The sequence below is a fragment of the Pristis pectinata genome, chromosome 6, assembly GCF_009764475.1.
Source record: "Pristis pectinata isolate sPriPec2 chromosome 6, sPriPec2.1.pri, whole genome shotgun sequence".
Classification (NCBI taxonomy): Eukaryota; Metazoa; Chordata; class Chondrichthyes; order Rhinopristiformes; family Pristidae; genus Pristis; species Pristis pectinata.
This window is the reverse complement of record NC_067410.1, coordinates 6,877,239-6,895,849: the sequence shown is the minus strand read 5'-3', so window position 1 is coordinate 6,895,849 and position 18,611 is coordinate 6,877,239. Positions and strand designations below refer to the sequence as shown.

Sequence of the window (18,611 nt, the reverse complement as noted above, 5' to 3'; positions counted from 1 at the left end):
CGTTCAGGCAGATGGGATTAGTTTAATTTGGAATCATGTTCAGCAAAGACACTGTGGGCCGAAGGGCCTGTTCCTGTGCTGTACTGTTCTATGTTCTAAGTTAGAGTGGTCTGCAATTTAGAGGGAAATCTGCAGGTGGTGGTGTTCTCATGCACCTGCTCCCCTAAAGACCTCCTTGCTGGTCGAGGTCACAGAATTGGGAAAGTATATTTTACTCAGTAACCTCTGCCTCTCCAATTTGAGATCACGTGGTCCTAGGTTTGAGCTGAGCTGCAAGCAAACATGTCGATATCAAGGCCCCAATAAGTTACCTGAACAGTGTGCTTTAACCCGAGCTTCTTAAAACCTTCTTCAAAAAGCAAAGCAAAAAAATGCAGAATGTTGGAAATACTCAGCAGGTCAAGCAGCATCTGTGGAGAGAGAGAGAGAAAATGGAGTGAACATTACAGATGGATGATCTTTCATCAGAAGTTACCTGTTCTGATACAAAATGGGAAAGCTGGTTCTGCAAAAATTGCTGAATTCAGTGGTGAGCACTGAGAGCTGTAGTATCCGTCAGTGGAAGGTGAATTGCTATCCCTTGAGCTTATGGTGGTGGTACAGTGTAAGAGGTCAGGATGGGAGGGAGAATTAAATCACAGGCAACTGGAAGCTCAGATTCATTCTTGTGTGCAGAACGGAGGGGGTACCACAGTCGGTATTTAGTTTCTCCAATGTAGAGGAGACCACAAGTAGGTCACTAAATTGGAAGGACAACAAGTGAATTGCTGCCTCACCCGGGAGGCAGGTTTGGGGTACTGGATTGTTGGAAAGGAGAGGTTAACAGATGTTTCATCTGCTGCAGTTGCTTGGGAAACCACTGTGAGGAGGGGTGTGGCTGTTGAGGGAGATGGAAAAGAGAAGAAAGTTGCAGGCGGAAACCTTCCAGAAAGCTGAAGGGGCAGGAGATCTACCTGGCGGTGACATCAAGTTGAGGGTGGGGGAAATTACAGAGGATGAGCCATTAAATGCGTAGGCAGGTGGGGTGCAAACTGAGGGCAAGAGGGTCCCTATCCCATTCTCACCTCATCAGACACTGGTAGCACTTTGTGTTAGAAACAGAAAACCTGCAGCACATACAGGCCCTTCGGCCCACAAAGTTGTCCGAACATGTCCCTACCTTAGAAATTACTAGGCTTACCCATTTTTCTCAGCTCCATGTACCTATCCAACAGTCTCTTAAAAGACCCCATTGTATCCGCCTCCACCACCGTTGCCGGCAGCCCGTTCCACGCACTCACCACTCTCTGAGTAAAAAAACTTACCCCTGATATCTCCTCTGTACCTGCTCCCCAGCACCTTAAACCTGTGTCCTCTTGTGGCCACCATTTCAGCCCTAGGGAAAAGCCTCTGACTATCCACCCGATCAATGCCTCTCATCATCTTATACACCTCCATCAGGTCCCCTCTCATCCTCCGTTGCTCCATGGAGAAAAGGCCGAGTTCCCTCAACTTGTTTTCATAAGGCATGCTGCCCGATCCAGTGTTCTTGCCTATCTCCCTCCATCTGCTGTCTGCTGCCTTCACACTCCTCCTATTTTGCTCCATCTGTTCCTTTTTTCCTCTCCCTCTGTCTGCCTCCATCTATCATTCACGACTCCACCCCTGCTCCTCTCCCCTACCTGACACTACCTGCCTGTCATCGCACACCCCATCCCAGTCCACCAGTCACCTCGGACTCCTGTCTCACCTCCTCTATATTGCTGGCCATCTCCCCTCTCCACTCTCAGTCCCGATGCAGGGTTTCGTCCCGAAACGCCGACAATTCCTTCCCCCCCCCCCACAGATGCTGCTCGACCCGCTGAGTTCCTCCGGCAGATTGTTGTTGCTCCAGAATCCAGCACCTGCGGTCCCCTGTGTCCTCCAGGGTCCCTGTTCCTTGTTCTGGATGGGAGGGGAAATGGAACAGATGTAGTTTGGAACCTGTCAATGTGATTAAAGATAGCACGGTGGCACAGTGGTTCACGGTGCTGCCTTGCAACTCCAGTGACGGGGGTCCAATCCCGAATTCTGTTGCTCTTGTGAGGAGTTTGCATGTTCTTTCTGTGACTGTGTGGGTTCCCCCTGGGTGAACATAGAACATAGAACAGTACAGCACAGAACAGGCCCTTTGGCCCACAATGTTGTGCTGACATAGCTATTCCTTCCTACCTACAGAATGCCCATATCCCTCTATTTTCCTCTCATTTATATGCCCATCCAAGCCTCTCTTAAAAGCCCCCAGTGAATTTGCCTCCACCGCCCTATCAGGCAACGCATTCCAGGCATCCACCACTCTCTCAGTAAAAAAAACGTACCCCTAACGTCTGTTCTGAACCTACCCCCTCTCACCTTAAATGCATGCCTTAAATGGGTGCTCCGATTTCTTCCCACATTCCAAAGATGTGCTGGTCGGCAGATTAATTGGCCACTGTAAATCGCCCCTAGTGTATGTGGGTAGCAGTATCACCAGGAGGGGACTTCATGGGTGTATGAGAGATCACAGGTTACTGGGGAATGTGATCGATGGGATCACTCTGGTCTGGATAAGTCCTGTGTGGTGAGAAATGTGAACTGGAAGACATAAGAGTGGGTTCCAACATCAGAACAGAACAGAGCCAGAAAAAGAGAGAATGGAACGGTGTCTTTACAGGAAGTGAGTTGGGTGGAGGTGTGGCCGAGATAGCTGTTGGCCTCTAAAGGACATTTGTCATTAACCTCTCTCTGAGATGTGAGACTGAGAGAGAGAAAAGGAAGAGTCAGGGAAAGTAAAAGCAGGAGGAAACTTGGCAGCAAAGGTGCTGAAACGTCCCCTTAGTTCACATTCATTTGCGTTTAGTTACTGTCCTCTGGGGAGATCAGCTATGATTAACCGGTCTTCACCACTCTCCACCACCACTCGTCCCATTCAGTCTCTTCTATCACAGACATCCCCGTTGTCCTCCTCTCGACCCCTCAGCAATTTAAAAACATGTTTGATTTCTGACGTCCTAGATTTGGTGGAAGGTCGTCAACCAGAACCACTAAATGTTGCAACACACAAAGGGACTGGAGGAACTCAGCGGGTCAGGCAGCATCTATGGAGGGAAATGGCCAGTCGACATTGCGGGTCGAGACCCTTCATCTGGACCAGAAAGAAAGAGGGGAGGTAGCGAGTATAAAGAGGTGGGCGGAAGGGGTGGAACTAAGAGCTGGTGGGTGATGGGTGGATCCAGGTGAGGGGGGGTGATAGGCAAGTGGGGGTGGGAGGAGAGTAGGAATGATGTAAGAAAAGCTGGGAGGTTATAGATGGAAGTGGACTATGATAGGAGAGGACGGGGGAGCATGGAATAAAGGGAAGGAGGTGGGGAGGAGGGAAACTGGTGGGAGGAGTCTGTGGGTGATGGGCAGATGGAGAGAGGGGAAAGAGATGGGCTGATGGGTGCCAGTGGGATAAGGGGAAAAAAGGGAAGGGATAGAAACTCTGTTCCTCTCTCCACAGATGCTGCCTGACCTGTTGAGCTTTTGCAGCATTTTAGTTTTCATTTCTGCAAGGTTTGCTGTACTGCATCTGCGTACCGATTGGTTTACACACCGAGGCAATCCTTCAGACCCAGCCGAGGGGGATCTCCCAACTTCCATGCCCATCAGTACCACATTATGGGCACTTTTCTGCCTCAGCTGTGGACCTGCTGGGAACTGGATGGACACTGCCCAGTGTAACCTGGAATCATAGTGTATACTGAGATTGGAGGAGGACATTTGGCCCGTCATGCCTGTTCTGTCTTGTTGGTAATGCCACCCACTTATAGAAACGAAGGATCATAGTGACACAGAAGAAGGCCATTCAGTCCGTCAGACTCTTACCATACTTTCCCTGAAGCTTTGTAATTTTTTTCTCATTTAAGAACATCAAGATCCTATTGAATGTTAGAACAAGTGAAGCAAACTTGAAGGCAATATAGACTTCCTCCTGTCCTGTCTCATTCTTGCAGATACCCAAGTCCATCTCTTCTCACTATCGAGTCTCTGCCACTGGAAATTATTTCTTGCAATCAACTGGTGGAATCCTCACAACAAGACGCTCCTTGCATTAGTCTGATCTGAATTCAAAGGAGAGGGTAACTTAGAGGCTTGATTATAACGATAAATGTAGATTGAAGTTCAAGTGAGGACTTATCTGTGACTGTAAAGGGTTAAAGGCGTGAGGCAGAAAGAATTAAAGCTTGCATTCCTTCCACTCAAGGTATTGCCAAACCAACCCTTTCCTATGGGTCAGGGTTTCCAAATTATACAAAAGGCATGTTATGTCAGAGGGGTGTGTTATCTGGTGGTTTTATGTTTCATTTTATTGAAGGAGGTGCAACAGTACTTGTTATGTGCAGGATCCGGAGTGAGAGTTGCCACTGGGAGGTTTTGGCCTGCTTTCAAACCAACCAGTAAACCTGCAAGATATCTGGGCTCTTCCAATTCTGGCCACTTGTGCATCCCTGATTTTAATGCTGTCCAGAGCCAAGGGGATTCTTGCCCAAACCTCTCTATCTCCTTCCTTTAAATTTGCTTTTAGCTGTATTGATGTGGTAGATTTTACAGCAAGCTCTGTTATCGCTGACTTGGTTACAAATAACGTCCACATTTCATGGGGATCCATTTAGTGGTGAAGCCTGTAAGAATTCTCTGTCACGGTGTCCTCCATGTTGTACGGAGCTAAACTAGTTTTCATGCACAAAATGAGGGAAAAAAAAATTCAGACAACCGGGTTAGTTGTGCCCCAGGCTTAGCTAGAACAGTCAGTCTTAAAGCTTTTAAAACTGCTGTGAGTATTCCTGAGACATTCAAAACCTATAAGTTTAAAAACAAATGAATATTAATAGTCAAGATCACTTCAGAGCTTCTTAACCAGGAATGTTTCCCTCCTCCCACAACCCTGTTAAATCTGAGTTTGGTGGCATCTTGTTTCCCACTTAAGATGATATCTTTGTCTATTCTCCTGTCTGAGGGCTTTCCCATTCCCTGGGCTGTTTGTGAGAGGAGGGGAGTGATCCCAGGGAGCACAAAGAACTCTTCCATTCTCCAGCTGTGCAAAAATTAAACTGCTACAATTCAAAGGTTATTCAGATGCTGTGGGGAGCCACTAGGAATAGTGAATACTTTTCAAAAACGTTCCTTTGGCCGTGAAGTGCTCAAGACCTTTCTGAGGACGTCTTAAGATATTCTTAATAGTTTTTTCCCCTGTCTCTTTGACTAAATGTTCAGTTGATTCAACCCTAGGGAGGACTTCCCCGCTTCTGGGCAACTAATGTCAGCAGGATTGTCAGTCCTCTAGGCTTGTCCTGGAACCTCCAGGAATTACTGAGCACAGTTGCCAGGTTCCCGGAGAAAGAGGACAATAAAACAATTTGTGTGTGTTTTTTCAGCTGTTTTGAACACTTTCAGTTATTAGTTATTTTTTTTCAGTCAGAGGAAAAACTGCTGGAGGTCAGGGGTTGAAGGTTGGGCTACGAAACTTTCAGGAATATGTCTGACTAAAATTGGCAACACTAAGTCAGACAGTCAGTCGCTCAGGACAGGATAGCAGCAGAGGTAAGCTCTGCTTATTTGTCCTGGGTAATTATTATTCTGGTAACCTCTGTGAGAAATATTGTAATTTGTAATATTGTAATGTACTGCTGCCACAAACAACAAATTTCACATCAGATAAGACAGTGATAATAAACCTGATTCTGAATCTGAAATGCTGCTAAATACTCTGGTCAGACCACACTTGGAGTATTGTGTTCAGTTCTGGTCACCTCATCATAGGAAGGATGTGGAAGCTTTAGAGAGGGTGCAGAGGAGATTTACCAGGATGCTGCCTGGATTGGAGGAGCATGTCTTATGAGGATAGGTTGAGTGAGCTCGGAGCTTTTCTCTTTGGAGAGAAGGAGGATGAGAGGGGACTTGATAGAGGTGTACAAGATGATAAGAGGCATAGATCAAGTGGACAGTCAGAGACTTTTCCCAGGGCGACAATGGCTAACAGGAGGGGACATAATTTTAAGGTGATTGGAGAAAGGTATAAGGGGCATGTCAGGAGTAAGTTTTTACACAGAGAGTGGTGGGGTGCGTGGAACGCACTGCCGGCAGAGGTTGTGGGAGCAGATACATTAGGGACATTTAAGAGACTCTTAGATAGACACATGAATGATAGAGAAATGGGGAGCTATGTGGGAGGGAAGGGTTCGATAGATCTTAGAGCAGGATAAAATGTCGGCACAACATTGTGGGCCGAAGGGCCTGTACTGTGCTGTAGTGTTCTATGTCCTACACATTGTGTTTTGTGCACTTGAGCCCCAAGATGCTCCTCCGTCCCAATGATCCTATATAGCAAACAGTTTGTCCCATCTAGAAGCTCCTTAAAACACTTCTTGAACGTAGAAATCTTGATGTCTCCTTTCATGTCTGAGTGTAAAAAAATTATCTGTTGATGCTCCTGTGAAGTCCTTTGGAACTTCTTACTGGGTTAATGGAGCTGATAAATATTCTGTGTTCTGGAAACTGGTTTGAGGCTGACAAGGTCACCAATTTCACATAGAACCCTTCAGCTCGGCGGAAGTTCTCTTGTTAGTTACTGCCCTATGTTGCAAATAGATTTTGAATAACTAACAACGGTAAAGAGTGCTTCCTCTTATTTGATGCATTTGAGATGTCTCGTCCAATGAAAGCCCAGTCAGTGGAAACACCAACCTCAGCTAGATCCCACAGATGAACGACCAGTTTCAGTGATGGAGGTTGGGGGGGTTGACCAGAGCCCAGGGGAAAACTCTTCTCCATTTTGGACATTATCAAGAGTTCTTCTCTTGTCCTCCCTACTGAGTGAGGCGCCGTGCCCTTGATGGAGATTTGAGATTTGTACAGGTCATCCCCAGGTTACGAACGCCTGACTTGTGGCCATCCATACATAAGTATGAACTCCCATAATATTGTCAAATTCAAAAGTGCCATGTCCATACATGGCATTCCCACAAACAGCAGAACCAGATTCCTCTCTCTCCACTTTTAGTAATTGTTCCTTTTTAATCAGCCTTACATTGAACATAGAACAGTACAGCACAGGAACAGGCCCTTCGGCCCACGATGTTGTGCCGAACTAACTAAATTAGTAATCAAATGCCCAACTAAACTAATCCCCTCTGCCTACTCAATGTCCATATCCCTCCATTTCCTGCACATTCATATGCCTATCTAAGACCCTCTTGAATGCCTCTATCGTATTTGCCTCCACCACCAGCCCTGGCAACACATTCCAGGCACCCACCACTCTCTGTGTAAAAAAACTTGCCCTGCTCATCTCCTCTGAATTTACCTTAAATCCATGCCCTCTGGTATTAGACATTTCAACCCTGGGGAAAAGATACCGGCTGTCTACTCTATCTATTCCTTTCATAATCTTATAAACTTGTCTCAGATCTCCCCTCAGCCTCCGCCGCTCCAGAGAAAACAACCCAAGTTTGCCCAACCTCTCCTCATAGCACATGCCCTCTAATCTAGGCAGCATCCTGGTAAACGTCTTCTGCACCCTCTCCAAAACCTCCACATCTTTCCTATAAAGGGGTGACCAGAATTGAATGCAGATGCGGCCTAACCAGAGTTTTATAAAGCTGCAACATGACTTCTGACTCTTGAACTCAATTCCCTCAACTAATAAAAGGCAGAGCAAACCATACGCCTTTTTTACTGCCCGATTAACCTGCGTAGCCTCTTGTGTTTTGATGCCATTCATTACCATACAGTGGAGGTGTGATTACCACGTAGCGGATTTTTCTGTATTTTCCGAATTAAGGAGAAAATAAAAAAAATGTCTGTAAAAATGGAACCCGTTCATTACCAGGGGATAGCCTGTATGCTCCCATTATTTCCAACCTGTGTTATTTAAAAAGTAATGGCCACCTCTCTTTGAGAAGTAGGTGAAGGTTCTGGAGACAGAGTAGAAAAGATTTACTAGATTTCAGGTTGGACTGGAAAGCTTGAGAAAGTTGAGAGGATGCTTGACTGAGGTAGACAAGACCTTGTCTGAATTAAACAGGGTGGATAGATTGAAGTGGTTCCCATACATGACCAGAGGAGGCCATTTAGTCCATCAAGTCTATGCCAGCTCACAGTGCAAAACTGTTCCTACCCTAATTTTCCCTGTAATGTATTTTCCTCCCGTTCGCATCGACTTTCCCCACTCACCCATTTTTATTACACTGTCCAATTAACCTACCAACTGTGCTCCTTTTGGGATGTGGGAGGAAACTGGAGCACCAGAGGAAAACCCACATGGCTGCAGGGAGTACATGCCAACTCCATACACATAGCAGCAGCAGAGGTTGGGATTGAACCTGGGTCACCAGAGCTAGAGTGCAGCAGCCCTACTGGCTGTGGTGCTGTGTCAAGGCTCGGAGCAAAAGAATTGAACTGAAGGGCAAAGGATACGGGGAAATGTGATGGAATGGGATTGCCCTTAATGGAGGGAAGAGTGTTAGAATCTGAGGAGAGTTGAGACAAGATGAGATAATATAAGAGATCTTTATTAGTCACATGTACATCGAAACACACAGTGAGATGCATCTTTTGCGTAGAGTGTTCTGGGGGCAGCCCCGCAAGTGTCGCCAAGCTTCCGGCGCCAATTTAGCAATGCCCACAACTTCCTAACCCGTACGTCTTTGAATATGGGAGGAAACCGAGGCACCCGGAGGAACCCACGCAGACACGGGGAGAACATACAAACTCCTTACAGCCAGCAGCGGGAATTGAACCCGGGTCGCTGGCGCTGCAATAGCGTTACGCTAACTGCTGCACTAACCGTGCCCGATAAGAATGTGGAGAGAATGAAAATGGGATTAAGGTGGGATTAGTGTAAATGGGTGGAAGGTAAGTCAGCACAGATCAAGGCTTTTGAAAGGGAATTCAATGGTCACTGGAGAGAGAATGACTTACAAGCAGGGGAATAGGACTGAGTACATTGCTGTACCAGGCCACAGGCTTGCTTGAGGACCAGATGTCTTCTTGTGCCATAATACTTCCATAAGCAGGAATGTTTCTTCCTTGAGTCTGATGAATCACTGCAGGGATGGGGCAGAGGGGCGATCATTCTGTATTTCTCTATACTTATACGCACTCCAGCTGCTTTGGACGTGTACCTTGCTGACAGTGTACCAAGCTTTGAAAGTATGCTATTCTTCAACACTACAGATCAGTCATGACTGGATTAAATGGCAGGAGAGAGGCTGTTTCCAATGTTCCCAATATCCATACTGCAATGAGCACACAGTTTGTGCTGAGGAAGTGTATTCACTATGATTCCTGTGGTTGGGAAACCTTCATTAATACACACTCTATTCTCTCCCTTTCCAGACAGAGACAATGAAAATGTGGCTCTTGTTCCTTGTGACCATCCAGGCTCTGTTCCTCACCGGCTCTGAGGGTCAAGCACAGAAAGGTAATGCAGACTGCTACATCACTGGCAAAAGATTCATTATGGAGATAAACCCACACTAAGTGGAGCAGTTTTACTGTTAACGATGGCTGGCAGCTGGTGGATTGCATGGTCAGTGGGCACGTATTGAAGCTGTAAACTCAGCTGAGAGTAATGGGACAATCTCCTGCGAAACCGTGCACACGTGGATCCTTGCCTGTGGGATTGTTGTAGGTTCTATCTGTCACATAGGATCATAGCGATGTACAGCGTGGAAACAGGCCATTTAGCCCAACACATCCACAGCGACCAGCGGGCACCCATCCACACTAATCTCACCTCCCAGCACTTCTTGGTCCATCGAGTCACAGAGTTATACAGCACAGAAACTGGCCCTGGGCCCAGCTGGTCCATGCTGACCAAGATATCTATCCCAGCTGGTTCCGTTTGCCTGCATTTGCCCATATAGGGACATAAGAGTTATACAATTTCTATGTGTAAGCAGTTCAAGTGCTCATCTAAAGACTTCTTAAATGCCGTCAGTGACCCAGCTTCAACACTCTCTCTTGAGCAGTGCATTCCAGGTACTCACCACTCTCTGGGTGAAAAAGGTCCCCCTCAAATCCCCTCTGAATCTCTTCCCCCTTATCCTAAATCTGTGTCCTCTAGTTTTATCTACCTCTGATAAGGGGAAAAGTTTCCTGCAGTTTATCCTATCTAAACCCTTCATAATTTGATATACTCCAATCATGTCCCCTTTTAAGCCCCTCCGCTCCAGGGAGAACAGACTCAGCCTCTCCAGTCTCCCCTCGTAACTGAAACTCTCCACCCCAGGCAACATCCTGCAATGCAGCGCTGCCTCCTCTTTTACTTCCCCCTCTGCTTGCCTGAATATTTTACCCCCTGGAGTATTGAGTGCCAGTCCTCTCCCTCCTTCAACTAAGTCTCAGTGATGGTAATAACATCATACTTCCCTGCACAAATTACGGCTTTCAGTTCATCTACCTCACTAGTTAGACTTTTTGCATTAAAACAGATGCAACTTAGGTTTGAATTCCCCTGATGTGCACCTACCCTCTTGTTCAGCCCACAGGGCTAACTATTTCTCCTGCAGATGATTGCACCTCTGCATCTGAACATATACTCTGAGCTTCCTTCCTCTACCAACTCAGTTAAAACTTACCCCAAAAGCACTAGCAAATGTCCCTGCAAGGATGTTGGTCCATTTTGGTTGTGTACCCATCCCACTTGTACAGATCCCACCTCCCCCAAAAAATGGCTCCAATGATCCAGGAACCTAAAGCCCATCCCTTCAGCCGCACGTTTTAAAACTTTAAAACTTATACAGCACGGTAACAGGGTCTTCCGGCCTAACGAGCCCGCGCCGCCCAATTACAACCCTTGTTAACCTACTAACCCGTACGTCTTTGGAACGTGGGAGGAAACCGGAGCACCCGGAGGAAACCCACACAGATACGGGGAGAACGTACAAACTCCTTACAGACAGCGGCTGGAATTGAACCCGGGTCGCTGGCGCTGTAATAGCATAACGTTAACCCCTACACTACAGTGCTGCCCTGACCTATCCTTCTGTTCCTACGCTCACTAGCCCGTGGCACCGGAAGCAATCCAGAGATTACAACCTTTGAGTTCCTGCTCTTTAAACAACTACCTACCTCCCTAAATTCTTGTTGCAGGACCTCGTCCCTCCTCCTTTCCATGTGCTTGATGCCACCGTGTACCACGACCGCTAGTTCTTCACCCTCCCCCTTCAGAATGTCCTGTAGCCACTCCGAGATGTCCTTGACCCTAGCACCAGGGAGGCAACGTACCAACCTGGAGTCTCTTTTGCTGCCATAGAATCGCCCACCTGCCCCCCCTTACGTTAGAATTCCCCACCACTATTGTACGCCTGGTCTTGTTCCCCCCTTTCTATTATGCAGAAAACACCCTCCTTGGTGCCATGAACTGGGCTTGCTGCAGTTTTCCCCTGGGAGGCCAGCACCCCCCCCCACCAACGGAATGCGACATGGTGAGGGGGGATGACACAGGGGACTTCTGCACTACCTGACTGCCTTTCCTGGTGGTCACCCATCTCCCGTACCTGTGGAGTGACCAACTCACTGAATGTACTGTCCACCACATTTTCTGTGTCCGGATACTCCCATAGGGTGTCCATCCGTAGTTCCACCTGCGGTCAGCCAGGAGCTACAGCCGGATCTACTTCCTCCAGCCATCATCACCAAGGACATTGGAAGTATCCCTGATCGCCCACATCCTGTAGGAGGAGCATACCACTGCCCTAGCCTCCATCTCTTTAATCCAGTCCCTTCTACTCGGAACAGAAAGACCGAAATAGAAAATTCTTAGCTGGTTAACGTAGTGACCAAAGCCATCACTTGACCTCATAGCCCTTCAAAAATGTTTGTTCCCAAGCTGGCTGCTCCCACTCCTTTAATATCTTGCTGCTACCGACCTCGTAGATTCTGCTGGTCCCACAATGACTCTAGGCCTTGCCTCTCTCGCAGGCGATGATCCCGACACTCCGAGTTTGATGAGGTGTTAAACTGTAGCTTTGTTTCCCCTTACACTTGAGTACAAGCAACCACAGGACAGGGGAGTTATCCTTGTCGGGCTGGCCAATATTTATCCCTCAGTCGACATCATGACAGATTTGATGAAATGATAAAAAGCACTATGATGCTGGAGGAACTCAGCAGGCCAGGCAGCATAGAACATAGAACATTTCAGCACAGTACAGGCCCTTCAGCCCACGATGTTGTGCTGACATTTTATCCTGCTCTAAGATCTACCTAACCCTTCCCTCCCACATAGCCCTCCATTTCTCTATCATTCATGTGTCTAAGAGTCTCTTAAATGTCCCTAATGTATCTGCTCCCACAACCTCTGCCGGCAGTGCGTTCCACGCACCCACCACTCTCTGTGTAAACAAAAAACTTATCTTTGCCATCCCCCTTATACCTTTCTCCAATCACCTTAAAATTATGTCCCCTCGTGTTAGCCATTTTCACCCTGGGAAAAAGTCTCTGACTGTCCACTCGATCTATGCCTCTTAGCATCTTGTACACCTCTATCAAGTCACCTCTCATCCTCCTTCTCTCCAAAGAGAAAAGCCCTAACTCACCCAAACTGTCCTCATAAGACATGCTCTCCAATCCAGGCAGCATCCTGGCAAATCTCCTCTGCACCCTCTCTAAAGCTTCCACATCCTTCCTACAATGAGGCGACCAGAACTGAACACAATACTCTAAGTGATATCCCATGGTGATAAGACTATTGAACGGTTCCCTTATATGATGAGATGGACTCTGACCTCATGATCTACCTTGTGACCTTGCACCTTATTGTCTACCTGCACTGCACTTCCTCTGTAGCTGTGACACTCTACTTTGTACTGTTATTGTTTTTACCTGTATTACCTCAATGCACTCTGTACTACCTCAACGTAACTGCACTGCGTAATGAATTGACCTGCACGATCGGTTTGCAAGACAAGTTTTTCACTGTACCTCGGTACAAGTGACAATAATAAACCAATACCAATACCAAGTGTGGTCTAACCAGAATTCTATAGAGCTGCAACATTACCTCACGGCTCTTGAACTCAATACTCGACTAATAAAAGCCATCCGTGGAGAAAAGCAGGTGGTCAACCTTGATCTTTGTGGGAGCTTGCTGCGGACATTTAGGCTATTGTGTTTCCTGTATTGCATGTTGTCTATTCTTATGAAGTATTTTATTTGCCTGGAAAGAACTTTGGGATGATCTGAGGTTTTAAAAGTTGCTGTACCCTTTTGTAGTTTTGTGTAGTCTGCTGATCTTTCCGTGTTCTGTCAACTGCCAGGGCCCTAGGCTCTGGAATTCCCTCTCCTTAATCTCCACACTTCTTACTTATCCTTTAGAACACCGCCTAAAGCCTTCCTCTTTGATCAAAGTTTTGTTCACCCACTCTATTATGTGGTTTGGTGTCAGGTTTTGGCTGACAGCACTACAGCACCTTGGGCTGTTTTATTACCTGAAAGTAACTCTGCAAGGTTACCCATGTTCAATTTTAACCTCCCACCCCATCCCAACCATTCTCCCTCCTGTCAGTTATAAATCCAAACCACAGTTGAGTTTAATCTCAGTATTCTAAAACAACTAAGTTTTAGAACAGTTAGTTCCTTTACAAAGCAAGGTTATAGAGTCATAGGGTCATACAGTACAGAAACAGGCCCTCTAGCCTAATTGGTTCCCATCTAAGCAACCAAATTTCCCATCTAAACTGGCTCCATTTGTCCGTGTTTGGCCCATATCCCTCTAAACTTTTCCTATCCATGTGCCCGTTCAAGTGTCTTTTAAATGTTGTTAATGTACCTGGCTCAACCACTTCCTCTGGCAGCTCATTCCATATACGGACCACCCTCTGGGTGAAAAAGTTGACCCTCAGGCTCCAGTTAAGTCTCTCCCCTCTCACCCTAAACCTATGTTCCCTAGCTCTTGATTCCCCAACCCTGGGTAAAAGACTGAGTATTCACCTTGTCTATGCCCCTCATGATTTTTAATACCTCTGTAAGGTCACCCCTCATTCTCCTACGCTCCAGTGAATAAAAGGTTCCCCTTGTTCTTCCCCATTCCTAATGTAATATTACCCACTAGTAGCCGCCCCTACTATATATACTTGGTGTCGATATGACATTGAAGAAAAGACAGACTTGCCTTTCCCCCATCTGCGAGGCATAAGGCAGGAGAGTGATGGAATACTCCCCACTTGCCTGGGTAAGTGCGGTGCCAACTGCATGGTGTCAAGGAGCTCAACACCATCCAGGACAAAGCAACCTGCTTGAATGATAGTCCAACAACCACCCTAAACCTTCATTCCCTCCCCACAGTGACTGCAATGTGTGTGATCAACACAATACACTGCAGTTACTTGCCCGGCTACTGTGGCACCAGCTCCCAAATCTGTGACCTCTGCCATCAAGTTTTGGGCAGTGGGTGCTTGGAAATCAAAGTCGAATTTATTGTCACATGTGCAAGTACACGTCTGCACAGGTGCAATGAAAAACTTCCTTGTAATAGCATCACCGGCACATAGCATTAGAGACACAACATTTGCAAGGAGATCATAAATTACACAATTAGAACAAAAGAAGCAAAGTCCATTGTAGTGCAAAATGGCCATAGTGTTGCTATGCCGAGGTAATGATTAGAGTTGTGCAGGTTGGTTCAAGAACTGAATGGTTGTAGGGAAGTAGCTGTTCCTGAACCTGGTGGTGTGGGACTTCAGGCTTCTGTACCTCCTGCCCGATGGTAGCTGTGAGACGGCATGGCCCGGATGGTGGGGATCTTTGATGATAGATGTTCACCAGATATAGCATCACCTGCAGGTTCCACTCCAAGTTGCATACCATTCTAATTTGGAAATATTTGACCATTTCTTGTTGCTGGGTCCAAATCCTGGAACTCCCTCCCCAACACCACTGTGGGAGCACCTTCACCGGAAGGACTGCAGTGGTTCAAGAACATAACTCACCACCAGCTTCTCAAGGGCAGTTAGGAACCAGGACTAGATGTTGGCCTTGCCAGCGATGCCCAGATCCTGAAAGTGACTTTAAACAAAAATCTGTCTTCACTTGGGAAAGGTAACACCAATCCAGTCACTTGTGACCTTGTGTTTCAGCAACTTGCAAAAACGTCTATGCAGCTGATATCGTCTACCTCGTGGATGGCTCCTCGAGCATTGGAAGGGTCAAGTTTGAACAAGTCAAAAGCTTTATTGAAGCAACAATTCAACCGTTTGTAAATGTGATTGGTCAAAGTGCAGTCAGAATCGGCCTTGTTCAGTATAGTGATGACCCCAGGTAAGATGCTGCTCAATGTTTTGAATGTCAGTGTGGAAGGTCTGAGCCTGAGTTGTCAGCCACAAGCTGTGCTTGAAGGGAACATGGCTTGAAAAAATGTTGCCCCTGGGGTGTAATTTTCGATCTCAAGATTCCTTCTGGAGTAGAAATAAAAAGGGAAAGAAATAACTTGCATTTCTGCATTTCAATATCTCAAGAGTCCAAAAGCTTTTTAAAAAAAACCTTTGATGTCCTCGCCAAATGGAGACATGAAATCCAGTTTGAGCAGAGTAAGATCCCACAAACGGCAGACCAGATAATCTGAAATGAAGGGTCTCGACCCGAAATATCAACTCCCCATTTCCCTCCACAGATGTTGCCTGATCTGCTGAGTTCCTCCAGCAGTTTGTTTTTTGCTCCAGATTCCAGCATCTACAGACTCCTGTGTATCCATAACAATAGAAAATGTTGGGAACACTCAGCAGATCAGGCAGCATCTGTGGGAAGAGAAGCAGTAAACATTTTGCCGGGAGAGAGAGGACGGTGTGTGACTTGCCTGCAGTGGTGGTGTTGTCCTGCATTGGTGGTGTTGTCCTGCATTGGTGGTGTTGTCCTGCATTGGTGGTGTTGTCCTGCACCTGCTGCCCTTGTCCTGGAAGGAAGCAGTAAAATGAGTCAATAAACCTGTATTACTGTTGTTGACATCCCTCATCCACCCAGGGCCTGATCTTAATCATCAACTCAGTCCCCATTACAACAGCAACTTACATTTATGTAGCATGTTTCATGAAGTATGGTGTAGCACAGTGGTACAGCGGTTAAAACAGTTGCCTTACGGCTCCAGGGACCTGGGTTTGAACCAGACCTTGGGTCTGTGTGGAGTTTGCACGTTATCTCTGTGACTGGGTGGGTTTCCTCCAGGCGCTCTGGTTTCCTCCCACATTTCAACGACGTGCTGGTAGGTTAATTAGCTTACCTTAGTTGTCCTTAGAGTTGGTGGCAACAGAATTCTGGGGAGGTGGGGTGGAGTTGATGGGCATGTAAGGGAGAGTGAAAGTATCACTACTGCCAGGGATCATGGGAAGTGTGTCAAAGCCATAACTTCATTTCCATGATGGTTGCAGCAACTGCACAAAAGGCTGCCATGGAGTGAAGGGAAAACATGGGGGAAGGGTGGAATAAATGCCTGATTACACCCTACTCACCCACACCACCCCCCTTGATTATGTATCTGTGTCCATTCTTGTGCCATAAGTGGTCTCAAGCCTCTAATGCAGACAAAGAGAGGGGTATGAGAGAGGAAATGGGACTGAAGAGATTGCTCTGCTGCGGGCTGGCATGGACTCGATGGGCTAAAAGGCCTCCTTTGCCATAGCAAGTAAATTAAGTGCCCCATGACACTTTACATTGGGTTCTGAAACCACATAAGAAGCTATTGGAGACACAAGACACTGCACCTGAGGGGTGATCTTATAGAGGTGTATAAACAACAACAAACCATCTACTGGAGGAAATCAGTGGGTCAAGCAGCATCTTGGAGGGAAGAGGAGTTGTTGATGTTTTGGGTTGAAGCCCTGACCCCCTGGAGTCCTTGACCCCCTGAGTTCCTCCAGCAGGTTGTAAGACACTATTGACTTGGATGGCCAAAAGTTTGCTGAAAGTGTTAGGTGTAAAGGACATCTTAAAGGTGGGGAAGAGAAGTTTGAGGAGGGGTTGCCAGTGGTGGCTACCAATGATGGAACGATTAAGATTGGAGATGCTCACCAGGTTAGACTGGAAGGACACAGAGATGTGAGAAGATTGTAGAGCTGGAGGTTGGGAGGGAAGAGGACATCCAGAGAATCGAAAGGAAAATTGAGATTTTACTTCATTGGAAGTCAGTATTGGACAGTAAGCAGAGCCACGGTGGGTGAATGGGACTTTGGACAAAGGTAGCAGAATGCATCAAGAATTAGGAATGTTTTACTGTTTCTCATTCTCAACATTTCAGATTCTCTATCCATACTATTTCTTGAAAGGAAGGCATTTTATTTCCATTGCCCCTGTCTCATCACCAGAACATTCCAAAGTCCTTCAAAGCCAGTTCATCACCTTTGAAGCGTGGCTTGTGTTCGATGGCCAGCTACCATCAGCCAACGTGCACAGCTCGCTCCCAGAAGTGGCAGATGAATAAATGGTGGTTAGTCTGGTGGTGTTGGTAAAGGATATTGGTTAGAACACTACTCTGTCTTTAAAGTTTGCCGCAAACAAATGAAACATGGTTTAATAATTACATGATATTGCAGATGTTTTTGCAATCCAGACACTTGAAAATCTCTCACCCACTTATTGCTACATCAATACATTCCATGTATCTTGTCCAACACTGGCCAAACTTGCCTTTAATGAACTTTACAGCTGTCCAGACTTCACTCTAGCTGCCATTTTCAAGGCCATTCTAGTGATTCATAAATGAGTGTCCAGTTCAGAATGCAAGTCAGTTTAACTAAATGAAATGGCAGTTGATACAACTGTGCTAGACCAGTTCCACTGAGATCTGAAGAAGCTGAGTCAGCAGACAGGAAGAACAGGTTGCTCATGGCTTTGGGGATTGCATGGTTACTCAATGACAATGAATGATTTCCTTTTTAAACTGATGGTATTGTTCAGGCCAGTAAGAGTCTGAGTGAGCCAGGTTAACCCCCAAGGACGGTTTGGTTGGGAAATTAAAAATTTAACTGTCAAGAAATTGGATTTTGCTCATAAGTAGTGAATTTAGTGCTATTGCTCAATCAGGGGACCCCAAAATAGTTGCTAAATAAGTGATTTAAAAAAAATTGTTCATGTGTTTCTCCCCCATGTTGATGCATTGAAGTGCAGCCTGCATGATTCCCCTTGGCAGCTGCCTACCAACATTGCAGCCGCTGTGTCACTACTGCTTGGGATCATGGGAAGTGTGTCAAGGTATAGTCACCATGACAGCTGCAGCAACTGCTCAAAAGGCTTCCATGGAGAGAAGGGAAGATGTGGGGGGAGGGGGAAATAAGTCCTAGGTTACTCTCTACTCAACCACACCTCCCGTGATTATCTCCATGCTTCCACTGTTGTGCTATGGTGCGGTTGTATAGGACGCTGGTGAGGCCGCACTTGGAGTATTGTGTTGAGTTTTGGTCGCCCTGCTGTAAGAAAGATGTTATTAAACTGGAAAGAGTGCAAATAAGGTTTCCAAGGATGTTGCCAGGGCTCGAGGGACTGAGTTATAGGGAGAGGTTGGACAGGCTAGGACTTTATTCCTTAGAGCATAGGATACTGAGAGGTGATCTTATTGAGGAGTATAAAATCATGACGTGCAT

General features: G+C 46.5%; 1 protein-coding gene across 1 annotated transcript in view; it reads left to right on the top strand.

The window, feature by feature from the left end:
• col7a1 (collagen, type VII, alpha 1) overlaps positions 1–18,611 on the top strand; it is a 352,219-nt gene that overhangs the window by 33,453 nt on the left and 300,155 nt on the right. The window contains exons 2-3 of the mRNA XM_052017565.1: positions 9,376–9,460; positions 15,120–15,300. Coding sequence (XP_051873525.1) covers positions 9,385–9,460; positions 15,120–15,300 — 257 coding nt within the window. The 5' untranslated portion in view covers positions 9,376–9,384. The remainder of the gene's footprint in view (positions 1–9,375; positions 9,461–15,119; positions 15,301–18,611) is intronic.